This window comes from Leucoraja erinacea, chromosome 25 (assembly GCF_028641065.1).
Source record: "Leucoraja erinacea ecotype New England chromosome 25, Leri_hhj_1, whole genome shotgun sequence".
NCBI lineage: Eukaryota > Metazoa > Chordata > Chondrichthyes > Rajiformes > Rajidae > Leucoraja > Leucoraja erinaceus.
Genome location: NC_073401.1, coordinates 28,635,091 through 28,648,665, shown reverse-complemented (window position 1 = coordinate 28,648,665; position 13,575 = coordinate 28,635,091). Strand labels below are relative to the sequence as shown.

Here is a 13,575-nt window from a genome sequence, read left to right as displayed (position 1 = left end):
GTATTGTTCTATTACTCGAACAACACAGTTCTCATTGACCTAGAGGCATGAACATTGACTTCTCCAATTTCCGGTAGCCCTTGCTGTCTCCTCCCTTCTCAGCTCTCCCTCAGCCCTCTGGCTCCTCCTCTTCCTTTCTCCTTTCTCCCCCCCCACATCAGTCTGAAGAAGGGTTTTGGCCCGAAACGTTGCCTATTTCCTTCGCTCCATAGATGCTTCCGCACCCGCTGAGTTTCTCCAGCACTTTTGTCTACCCTCAGTTATCAACTTGCAACCTATGGACTATCATTGGACTAATATTGTGGCTCCAGTTTGCTCCCCAAGTCTTACAAGGCTTTGTTTAATTAAACAACAACAATTTTGCAGCATCAATTTGATTCCCTGCATAAAGGCATAAGGGAAACATTATATATGGGCAGCACGATGGTGCAGCGGGTAGAGCTGCTGCCTAGCCACGCCAGAGACCCAGGTTTGACCCTGGCTACGGATGCTGTCTGTACGGAGTTTGTACGTTTTCCCCGGGTGCTCCGGTTTCCTCCCACACTCCAAAGATGTGCAGGTTTGTAGGTCAATTGGCTTTGGTAAAAATTGTAAATTGTTCCCCGATGTTGGGGAAGTCCAGAACACGGGGCCACAGTTTAAGGATAAGGGGGAAGTCTTTTAGGACCGAGATGGGAAAAACATTTTTCACACAGAGAGTGGTGAATCTGTGGAACTCTCTGCCACAGAAGGTAGTTGAGGCCACAGTTCATTGGCTATATTTAAGAGGGAGTTAGATGTGGCCCTTGTGGCTAAAGGGATCAGGAGGGTATGGAGAGAAGGCAGGGACAGGATACTGAGTTGGATGATCAGCCATGACCATATTGAATGGCGGTGCAGGCTCGAAGGGCTGAATGGCCTACTCCTGCACCTATTTTCTATGTTTCTATGTTTCTATGTCCCCAGTGTGTGTAGGGTAGTGCTAGCATGCAGGGATCGCTGGTCGGCACGGACTCGGTGGGCCGAAGGGCCTGTTTCCACGCTGTATCTCTAAACTAAACTAAACTAAACAAGCAACATCATGACGTTAATGTTGCTTCATGTGGAAAGTGACTCAGCTTAATTAAACGTAACACAAAAAAATCAAGGACGTGGATTTCAAAAACAACAGCAGGAAATTGCAGTTCCTTTAACCCAAAGGCTTCAGCGCATGTGGAGTCATATTGTGAGAAGCTTCCATTTTTAGAGTTTGGTAATGATTTTACATCATAGGCTACATGTTATAAACACCTTTTTGCATCATTGTACCCAGTCACATAGAAACATAGAAAATAGGTGCAGGAGTAGGCCATTCTAAATGTATAAATGTGAGGTGATCCACTTTGGTGGCAAGAACAGGAAGGCAGATTGTTATCTGAATGGTGTCAGATGAGGAAAAGGGGAGATGCAACGAGACCTGGGTGTGCTTGTACATCAGTTACTGAAAATAAGCATGCAGGTACAGCAGGCAGTGTGGAAAGCTAATGGCATTTTGGCCTTCATTGGGAGAGGATTTGAGTTTAGGAGCAAGGAGGTCCTACTGCAGTTGTACAGGGGCCCTGGTGAGACCGCACCTGGAGTATTGTGTGCAGTTTTCATCTCCTAATTTGAGGAAGGACATTATTGCTATTGAGGGAGCTCAGCGCAGGTTCACCAGGTTAATTCCCAAGATGGCGGGTCTGACATATGATGAAAGAATGGGTCGATTGGGCTTGTATTCACTGGAATTGAGAAGGATAAGAGGGGATTGGACAGGCTAGATGCAGGAAAAATGTTCCCCATGTTGGGGGAGTCCAGAACCAGAGATTACAGTCAATATAATGGCGTTGCTGGCTTGCAAGGCCAAATAGAAAAATAGGTGCAAGAGTAGGCCATTCAGCCCTTCGAGCTAGCCCCACCATTCAATATGATCATGGCTGATCATCTAAAATCAGTACCCCGTTCCTGCTTTTTCCCCATATCCCTTGATTCCTTTAAGCTAAATCTAACTCTCTCTTGAAAACCATCCAGTGAATTTGCCTCCACTGCCTTCTGTGGCAAAGAATTCCACAGATTCACAACTCTCTGGGTGAAAACGTTTTTCCTCATCTCAGTCCTAAATGGCCTACCCCTTATTCTTATACTGTGTGACCCCTGGTTCTGGACTCTCCCCGGAACACCGGGAAAAAATGTCCTGCTTCTAGCCTGTCCAACCATTTTTTTCTCACAGGGAGTGGTGAGTCTGTGGAATTCGCTGCCTCGGAGGGCGGTGGAGGCCGGTTCTCTGGATGCTTTCAAGAGAGAGCTAGATAGGGCTCGTAAAAATAGCGGAGTCGGGGGATATGGGGAGAAGACAGGAATGGGGTACTGATTGGGGATGATCAGCCATGATCACATTGAATGGAGGTGCTGGCTCGAAGGGCCGAATGGCCTACTCCTGCACCTATTGCCTATTGCCTATTGTCTATTGTCCCCATATCCCTTGATTCCGTTAGCCCTAAGAGCTATTTCTAACTCTGCAGGTGCTGGCTGACACAGATGACAGGCACAAAATGCTGGAGTAACTCAGCGGGACAGGCAGCAGCATCTATGGAGAGAAGGAATGGGCGACTTTTCGGCCCGAGACCCTTCTTCGGAGGGAACGTGTTATGACTGGAGAGGGCGGTGGATATGCTGCAGGATGATACCTTCACTGTTTTCTTCACAGCAGTCCTCAACAAAGCAGGGGGTGGTTTCATTTACGCAGTGTGAATGAACACTGTAAAAGGGGGCGGATAGATGCGAGATAATCGCCGCAAAAATAACACATCTTAGAACAAGCTGAATCCTAATCGCATGATTGATCTTGCAAATGGCAGGTGCATTTCTGAGTGGGATGTAAATAAATGTGTGGAATAGGGTTGTATCGTTGCTGAAATTTCAACAAGGAAAAATAATTGACGAGTCGACCACAATGTTTCGCCGTGTGTGGGATATTGCGATTCCTTCTCTCCGGAGATGCTGCCTGTACCCACTGAGTTACTCCAGCATTTCTTCGGTTTAAACCAGCATCTGCAGTTCCTTCCCACACGTACAGGGACCTATTTCTCCGCGACCGCACGGAGCTGTCCACTCTCCCGGTGCTGAAACTGAACCTTCGCTGTCCGCAGTGCTGAGGGTCTCGACGCCCAGAGACGCCGCCTGTCCCATATAACCATATAACCAAATAACAATTACAGCACGGAAACAGGCCATCTCGACCCTTCTAGTCCGTGCCGAACACATATTCTCCCCTAGTCCCATATACCTGCGCTCAGACCATAACCTTCCATTCCCTTCCCCGTCCCGCTGAGTTACTCCAGCAATTAGTGTCACCTTTTCTTTTTAAATTAGTTTTGTTTAGAGATGCAGCGCGGAAACAGGCCATTCGGCCCACCGAGTCCGAGAGCTAGAATAGGGCTCTTAAAAATAGCGGAGTCAGGGGATATGGGGAGAAGGGGGTACTGATTGGGGATGATCAGCCATGATCACATTGAATGGCGGTGCTGGCTCGAAGGGCCGAATGGCCTACTCCTGCACCTATTGTCTATTGTCTATTGTCTATTGTCTATTGTCTATTGTCAATGTCAGTCTCTGTCTGGTTCTCCCTAGAGTCGGTGAGAGTCCCCTAGAATCAGAATTGATCCTGGGAGACTGCATTTACATTGCATGCACAATTTAGTTTTGGTTAGAGAAACAGCACAGAAACAGGCCATTCGGCCCACTGAGTCCGCACTGGCCAGCGATCCCCGCACACCAACACTATCCTACATACACTCGGGACAATTTACATTTGTACCAAGCCAAGTAACCTTCAGACAATTCACCTATTCTTACTCTCCAGAGATGCTGCCTGACCCCCCCGAGTTACTCCAGATATTCTGTGTCTATCCACGGTGTAAACAAGAATCTGCAGTTCCTTCCTTCCTCAAAATACCACTTACTTGATCGCCACGAAAAGTGGAGAACCTTTTTAATATATATGTATATATAATTGGTTGCTTTTCTCATCTGAATGATGGAATTAATCCACTTTGAAATCTAAAACCAAAAGGAAATCATCCGAGCTATGATTTGGCAGCTGTCCAAATGTTTAGACAGAAGCAATCTGTTCTAGGAAAGGAAATTGGGCCAGAACAACCTGCGTTGAACGATCTACTGTAGTGCCTCGCACTGTAAGGCCAAGCTTACACACAGCCAACACTGTCGCTAACTGGAGGTTGAACACAAGCCAGGGCTGGCGTATTTGGTTCGTTCTACATCAGGTTAAAATCAGTGGAATTCTCAGCCACCGAAGGCAGTGGAGGCCAATTCACTGGATGTTTTCAAGAGAGAGTCAGATGGAGCTCTTAGGGCTAACGGAATCAAGGGATATGGGGAGAGAGCAGGAACCGGGGAACTGATTTTGGATGAATAGTCACGGAGATGAGCAAACTCCTTTTCACACTGAGAGTGGTGAGTCTGTGGAATTCTCTGCCTCAGAGGGTGGTGGAGGCAGGTTCTCTGAATACTTTCAAGAGAGAGCTAGATAGAGCTCTTGAAGATAGCGGAGTCAGTGGATATGGGGAGAAGACAGGAACGGGGTACTGATTGGGGATGATCAGCCATGATCACATTGAATGGTGGTGCTGGCTCTGAAGGGCCGAATGGCCTACTCCCGCACCTATGTTTCTGTTTCTATTTTATTGCCCCTGTCGCAGCGTACATTCCTTTATTGACCCTCCACTACTGAGACTGTAAAGTGGCCATTACTCTTCCAACCCATTCATTTGTTTGCTGTCCATCTGTCCATTCCTGGGATGGCAGGACTTTCATATGAAGAAAGACTGGATAGACTCGGCTTGTACACGCTAGAATTTAGAAGATTGAGGGGGGGATCCTATAGAAACTTACAAAATTCTAAAGGGGTTGGACAGGCTAGATGCAAGAAGATTGTTCCCGATGTTGGGGAAGTCCAGAACAAGGGGTCACAGTTTAAGGATAAGGGGGAAATCATTTAGGACCGAGATGAGAAAAACATTTTTCACACAGAGAGTGGTGAATCTCTGGAACTCTCTGCCACAGAAGGTAGTTGAGGCCACAGTTCATTGGCTATATTTAAGAGGGAGTTATATGTGGCCCTTGTGGCTAAAGGGATCAAGGGGGTATGGAGAGAAGGCAGGGATGGGATACTGAGTTGGATGATCAGCCGTGACCATATTGAATGGCGGTGCAGGCTCGAAGGGCCGAATGGCCTACTCCTGCACCTATTGTCTATGTTTCTATGTCTCTATGTTTCTATGACAGATAAGCAACAGGAAGTTACAGGCAATTTGCATTCTCACTTTTTTACACACACACAGCCCTGTACTGAAACCAGAGAGGACATGGGGTTAGGGTGAGGGGTAGGGGGAGGAGAGGGATTTAATGGGAACCCAGGGGCAACTTTTTTACCCAAAGGGCGGTGGGTGTATGGAACGAGCTGTCGGAGGAGGTAGTTGAGGCTGGGACTATCACAACGTTTAAGACACACTTGGATGGGTACATGGACAGGACAGGTTTGGAGGGATATGGGCCAAATGCAGGCGGGCGGGACTAGTGTAGATGGGACATGTTGGCCGGTGTGGGCAATTTGGACTGAAGGGCCTGTTTCCATGCTGTAAGGCTAAGCTTCTAAATAAAGTATTCGGGCTCTCGTGGTTACACTGAGGATCTCCAAACCCATATGTACCGGGCTGTGGCCGTGATAATCCACCACTGGTTCCATTAAATGGATGCTAGATGGATCTTTAGAGCAATCAGGGAATTTCTGTTGCCCCAAGTGGGAGAGTCTAGAAGCAGGGGCACAGCCTCGGCATAAAAGCAAGCACCTTCAGGAAGGAAATGAGGAGGAATTTCTTCATTCAGACAGCGGTGAATCTGTGGAATTCTTTGCCAGAATGGAGGCCAAGTCAATGGGTATTTTGAGGCAGAGATGGATAGATTCTTGATTAGTACGGGCGTCAGGGGTAATGGGGGTGAAGGCAGGAGAATGGGGTTGAGAGGGAGAGATAGATCAGCCATGATTGAATGGCGGAGTAGACTTGAAGGGCCGAATGGCCTGTTTCTGCTCCTATCAACAAATCTGGATCTTGATGGCAACCAAACAGATAAAACCTGATGCAGTGCAGCGCGAATCCATCGCACACAGGGGCCAAAGGATTCATCTGGAGTGCGTTACAATTCTCGTTTCGGCAGCTCAAAGCGATCTGGTAAATATTATCCGCGTTTTTTTTAAATAGGAGACCCCCCCCCCCCCCCCCCCCCTCCCATCGCGAAAAAAGTAGGTCCTCGGGATATGAGTTGCAGCTTTTTTAATTCCAACTGCGAGGGAGTTACAGGATCGATGTGTCAGACTATTTAAGAGGTCTTGCGAGAGGAAGGGAAGATTACCACTGCGAAGGAGTAGCAACTCTGCGTGGGCCGAAGGCTCTTTGTCTTGTTAGCATCTTGTCAGTGAAGCGCTGGAATTCTGAGAAAGATGAAAGGGAGACGAGGGGCGGGGGGGGGGGGGGGGGGGGGGGGGGGGGGGGGGGGGGGGGGGGGGGAAGGAAAAGGGGGGGGGGGGGGGGGGGGGGGGGGGGGGGGGGGGGGGGGGGGCGGGGCAGGGGGGGGGGGGAGGGGGGGGGGGGTAGTTAACAAGATCAAAAATAGCATAATTGGCCGGGGGATAGAGGCCAGGACAATGGACAGGACCCTGACAAGGAACAAATGGTTGGAACAACGGCGAATAAATAAGGCTTGTGGGAGGAATCGTGGACAAATGTGTACAGAGAGCAACGTAGAACTGAGAGAGAGACAGGGACAGGGACAGGGACAGGGACAGGGACAGGGACAGGGACAGGGACAGAGAGACAGGGACAGGGACAGGGACAGAGACAGGGACAGAGACAGAGACAGAGACAGGGACAGAGACAGAGACAGGGACAGGGACAGGGACAGAGACAGGGACAGGGGCAGGGGCAGACAGAGACAGAGACAGGGACAGGGACAGGGACAGGGACAGGGACAGGGACAGGGACAGGGACAGGGACAGGGACAGGGACAGGGAGAGAGAGAGACAGGGACAGGGACAGGGAGAGAGGACAGAGAGAGAGAGAGACAGGGACAGAGACAGAGAGAGAGAGAGACAGGGACAGAGACAGGGACAGAGAGACAGGGACAGAGACAGGGACAGGGACAGGGACAGGGACAGAGACAGGGACAGAGACAGGGACAGGGACAGAGACAGGGACAGAGACAGGGACAGACAGGGACAGGGACAGAGACAGGGACAGGGACAGGGACAGGGACAGGGACAGGGACAGGGACAGAGACAGGGACAGGGACAGGGACAGAGACAGACAGAGACAGACAGAGACAGGGACAGGGACAGAGAGACAGGGACAGGGACAGGGACAGGGACAGAGACAGAGACAGTGACAGAGACAGGGACAGGGACAGAGACAGAGACAGGGACAGGGACAGGGACAGGGACAGAGACAGGGACAGAGACAGGACAGAGACAGAGACAGAGAGACAGAGACAGGGACAGGGACAGGGACAGTGACAGGGACAGGGACAGGGACAGGGACAGGGACAGGGACAGAGACAGGGACAGAGACAGAGACAGGGACAGAGACAGAGACAGAGACAGAGACAGGGACAGGGACAGGGACAGGGACAGAGACAGGGACAGGGACAGAGACAGGGACAGAGACAGAGACAGAGACAGAGACAGGGACAGGGACAGGGACAGGGACAGGGACAGAGACAGACAGGGACAGAGACAGAGACAGAGACAGAGACAGAGACAGAGACAGTGACAGGGACAGGGACAGGGACAGGGACAGGGACAGGGAGAGAGAGACACACAGGAACGGCAGACGCTGGAATCTTGATCAAAACACAAAGTGCTGGAGTAACTCAGCGGGCCAAGCGGCATCTGGGGAGGGGACGGGTCGGCGGCGTTTTGGGTCTTGACACAAAGACAACAGATTTTGTTGGCAAAACGAGGAAATTCCTGCCGCAGGGCAATGTGTCCGAGCTCAACCGAGGAATAGGAGATGTGGCACAAATGGTCGGAGTCTTACCTTGCACCTGGACCTGCGATCCCAGCAGTAACTGTACAAGAAATGTCCATGCGATACTATAGACCACATCCGCTCTCGAAGACACCATCCTAGGCTCGCTACTGCCACACGCTCGCTGGGGTTTGCTGTATATTTAGAAAGATTTCTCCTCGGCTTCTGTCCGCTGGTAGTTTCTCCCGAAATTGCAGTGGCGCTCAGCGACTGCAGTGTCTCTCTCTCTCTCTCTCTCTCTCTCTCTCTCTCCCTCCCTCCCTCTCTCTCTCTCTCTCTCTCTCTCTCTCTCTCTCTCTCTCTCTCTCTCTCTCTCTCTCTCCCCCTCTCTCTCTCTCTCTCTCTCTCTCTCTCTCTCTCTCTCCCCCCCTCTCTCTCTTCTCTCCCTCTCTCTCTCTCTCTCTCTCTCTCTCTCTCTCTCTCTCTCTCTCTCTCTCTCTCTCTCTCTCTCTCTCTCTCTCTCTCTCTCCCTCTCTCTCTCTCTCTCTCTCTCTCTCTCTCTCTCTCTCTCTCTCTCTCTATCTCTCTCTCCCTTTGTGAACCAGCCAGGAGATATCTAAAGCACTTTTGGCATCTCCGGGAATCGATTCTTTGCGTCAGCGCTCCGGGCAAGTGGGCAGAGCGGGGAGGGGAGGGGAGGGGAGGGGGGGAGAGAGGCGAACACTGCCTGACTAACACCGCCTGCCCCCCGCTCGCATTCCCCCATATCTCACGCCCAGACCCCTCACCCCTCGCTCTGCCCGCGGCTCACACTGTGGGTCTGGGGTTGTGGTCTGGGGGGCTGGGGTCTTGTGCTGTTTTGCTCCAGTTTGCACCCCCCCCCCCCCCCCCCTCCCCAGCGGGGCTCCACGCTGGAGCTCAGGGTGACAAGACATTGAGACCTGCAATTTTACGCAACGTGTTTCCCCGCTTGAAGGACACGGACAACGCGCCTGGTGTCGGGCGGTCAAAGCACCAATTAATTCAAAAAGTGTCCGGGCCCGTCTCGCTGGGAATGTTAACATTCAGAACCACCCCGCCTCACACACACACACACACTCATCACACACACACACACACAGTCTCACACACACACACACACACACACACACACACACACACACACAGTCACACACACACACACACAGTCTCTCACACACAAACACTATCCTACAGTCAGTCACACACACACACACACACACACGGAGTCACACACAAACACACAGACGCACTCACACACACACACACACACACACACAGTCACACACACACACACACACAGTCTCTCTCACACACACACACACACACACACACACACACACACACACACACACACACACACACACACAGTCTCACACACACACACACACACACACACACACACACACACACAAACACACAGACACACACACACACACACACACACTCACACACACACACACACACACACACACACAGACACACACACACACACACACACACACACACACACACACACACACACACACACACACACACACACACACACACACACACACACACACACAAACACACACACACACACACACACACACACACACACACACACACACACACACACACACACACACACACACACACACACACACACACACACACACACACACAAAACACACAAACACACACACACTCCACACACACGGGATGGAGGGGGTGAGGAGGGGGGTAGAGGACAAGTTATAGGTGGATATAGGTGAGTGGAGGGAGAGGGGTAACTCGATGAGTTTAGTTTAGTTTAGTTTAGAGTTACAGCGCAGAATCAGGCCCTTCAGCCCACCGGGTCCGTGCTGTCCGGCGATCACCCTGTACACTAGCACTATCTATCCAGTCTTTCTTCATATGAAAGTCCTGCCATCCCCGGAATCAGTCTGGTGAACCTTCTCTGTACTCCCTCTATGGCAAGAATGTCTTTCCACAAATTAGGAGACCAAAACTCTGTGTCTATCTCTAGAGAACGTGGACAGGCGATTTTTCGTATCGTTACCCTTCTTCAGACTGGGACAATGTTTCCTGGATTGCAAAAAAAAAATAGTTTGGCTAGCAATCTTTTTTTTTTTTAATTATTGCAATCTTGGGGGATAGATTTTCTCACAACTGGAACGTGTGCTGGGAATTATATATAACCATATAACCATATAACAATTACAGCACGGAAACAGGCCATCTCGGCCCTTCTAGTCCGTGCCGAACACTTATTCACCCCTAGTCCCATCTACCTGCACTCAGACCATAACCCTCCATTCCTTTCCCGTCCATATACCTATCCAATTTATTTTTAAATGATAAAATCGAACCTGCCTCCACCACTTCCACTGGAAGCTCATTCCACACATCTACCACTCTCTGAGTAAAGAAGTTCCCCCCTCATGTTACCCCTAAACACCTCTCCCTTAATTCTCAAGTCATGTCCTCTTGTTTGAATCTTCCCTACTCTCAATGGGAAAAGCTTATCCACGTCAACTCTGTCAATACCCTCTCATCATTTTAAAGACCTCTATCAAATCCCCCCTTAACCTTCTGCGCTCCAGAGAATAAAGACCTAACTTGAATTGACATATCCAGCCTGACAGCTAGCCTGGTGGCGCGTACGAGAGATGTCACTGAATCTGATGACACTTCCTTCAATCCAGGAAGTCGACCATGTGTCAGGTGTCAAATGATCGAGGTGGGAATGAAACTGAATGCATCATTTAATTTACACTTGCACTGCATTAGTTTAGTTCAGTTTCGTTTCGAGGTACAGCGCGGAAACAGGCCATTCGGCCCACCGACTCCGCTCCGACCTGCGATCCCCGCACATTAATACTCTCTTACGCACACACCAAGTAAGTAAGTTTATTGGCCAAGTATTCACATACAAGGAATTTGCCTTGGTGCTCCGCCCACAAGTAACAACACAGTTACGAATGACTCAGAAAACACCAAACATTAATAATAATAAAACATTAATGATAAAACACCATTGATCAAGCATGTGAACCAACAGAATACCAGATCAAAGGGAGGAAACGTTGCCTATTTCCTTCGCTCCATAGATGCTGCCGCACCCGCTGAGTTTCTCCAGCACTTTTGTCTACCGTTAGTAGACTATATCTTGCACTAGACGTTAATCCCTTTAGCCTGTACATGTACACAGTGGATGGTTTGATTGTAATTTGCTTATTTGCTTAGTGTGTGGTTGTTTAGTGTTACAGCGCAGAAACAGGCCCTTCGGCCCACCGAGTCCGCACCGACCAGCGATCCCCGCACATTAACACGATCCTACACACGCACTAGGCATAATTTACAATTTACACATATACCACGCCAATTACCCAACACCTCCGCGCAGTTCGCATCAACCAACCTGATCTCCCAGTGGCTCAGCGCTTCAACTCCCCCTCCCATTCCCAATCCGATCTTTCTGTCCTGAGCCTCCTCCATGGCCTGAGTGAGTCTCACCGCAATTTTTGGTGGGACTCATATTTCGGTGAGGCAGGACCTCATATTTCGCTTGGGTAGTTTACACCCCAGCAGGTATGAACATTGACTTCTCCAATTTCAGGTAGTCCCTGCTTACTCCCTACTTCCCCTCCCCTTCCCAGCTCCCCCACAATCCCACTGTCTCCTCCTCTGCCTTTCTTCTTCCCCCCCCCACCCCCACATCAGTCTGAAGAAGGGTCTCAAACTGAAACGTCACCTATTCCTTCGCTCCATAGATGCTGCCTCGCCCGCTGAGTTTCTCCAGCATTTTTGTCATCAGTCTGAAGAAGGGTCTCGACCCGAAACGTCACCTATTCCTTCCTTCGCTCCATAGATGCTGCCTCGCCCGCTGAGTTTCTCCAGCATTTTTGTCAACCTACAAACCTGTACGTCTTTCGAGTGTGGGAGGGAACCGCAGATCCCGGAGAACACGTACAAACTCCACACAGACAGCACCCATAGTCGGAATCGAACTGGGGTCCCGGGCAGCAACTCTACCGCTGCGCCACCGTGCCGACCTTCGATTAGCAAGTGTGGAGAAATAGTCTACTGATATCATGTAAACATAGAAACATAAAAAATAGGTGCAGGAGTAGGCCATTCGGCCCTTCCAGCCTGCACCGCCATTCAATATGATCATGGCTGATCATCCAACTCAGTATCCTGTACCTGCCTTCTCTCCATACCCCCTGATCCCTTTAGCCACAAGGGCCACATCTAACTCCCTCTTAAATATAGCCAATGAACTGTGGCCTCAACTACCTTCTGTGACAGAGAATTCCAGAGATTCACCACTCTCTGTATGTGAAAAATGTTTTTCTCATCTCGGTCCTAAAGGATTTCCCCCTTATCCTTAAACTGTGTGACCCCTTGTTCTGGACTTCCCCAACATCGGGAACAATCTTCCTGCATCTAGCCTGTCCAACCCCTTAAGAAGAAAGAATAAAGTCTTTTCACTGATTGGATAGCACGCTACAAAAAAGCTTTTGACTGTACCACACTATACTGCTCCATATGTGGCCTAACCAAAGTCTGCTAAACCTGCAACTTGGTTTAATGAGCTCACAGACACATCTCTTCAGGCTATATACTCTGTCCTCTCTGTGGTCTCGGTGTACGATGTTATTGTGATTGCACGGCAAGAATAATTTCTTGGCTTTGATGGATTTTGGGGATGTCCCAAGGAGAGGAAAAAGTTAACGCATACTTATTCCTACCTTTGCATGAAAATGAAGATAAGCCTGTCGAATATTTGATTAGTAGCCTTAGGTATTGGTGGTTTTATACAGGAGGTTCTGGACAGTTTTTGAGACTATTTGATCTACAAAGGATGCTGCAGTTGATGTAGAATATTTGACTTTGGAGGTACAGCGCGGAGACTGGTCCTTTGGCCTGCGATCACCAGCACTAGGGCCAATTTACAACCTACACACCAGTACATCTTTGGAGTGTGGGAGGAAATCTGAGCACCCGGAGAAAACCCACGCAGGTCACGGGGAGAACGTACAAGCTCCGTCCAGGCAAGCACCCGTGGTCAGGATCGAACCCGGGCCTCTGGCGCTGTGAGGCAGCAACTCTACCGCTGCGCCACCGTGCCGCCATCGGATGGCTTAGGCACGACAGTCATGCAATGCAATCATTGAAACATAGACAGTAGGCGCAGGAGGAGGCCATTCGGTCCTTCGAGCCAGCACCGCCATTAATTGTGATCATGGCTGATCGTCCCCAATCAATAACCCGTGCCTGCCTTCTGCCCATATCCCTTGACTCCACAAGCCACATCGGTCCTTATAGAGGTGTATAAGATCATGAGAGGAATAGATGGGGTAGATGCACAGAGTCTCAGAGTAGGGGAATCGAGAACCAGAGGACATAGATTTCAAGGTGAAGGGGAAAAGATTTAATAGGAATCTGGGGGGTAGCTTTTTCACACAAAGGGTGGTGGGTGTAATGAATGAGCTGCCGGAGGAGGCACTTGAGGCTGGGACATCCTGGATGA

At 49.9% G+C, this 13,575-nt stretch overlaps 1 protein-coding gene across 1 annotated transcript in view; it reads right to left on the bottom strand.

Annotated features, from left to right (window-relative positions):
* LOC129709200 (seizure 6-like protein) overlaps positions 1-8,417 on the bottom strand; it is a 95,756-nt gene extending 87,339 nt beyond the window's left edge. The window contains 1 exon segment of the mRNA XM_055655391.1: positions 8,106-8,417. Coding sequence (XP_055511366.1) covers positions 8,106-8,193 — 88 coding nt within the window. The 5' untranslated portion in view covers positions 8,194-8,417.
* Between the last annotated feature and the right edge of the window lie 5,158 nt (positions 8,418-13,575).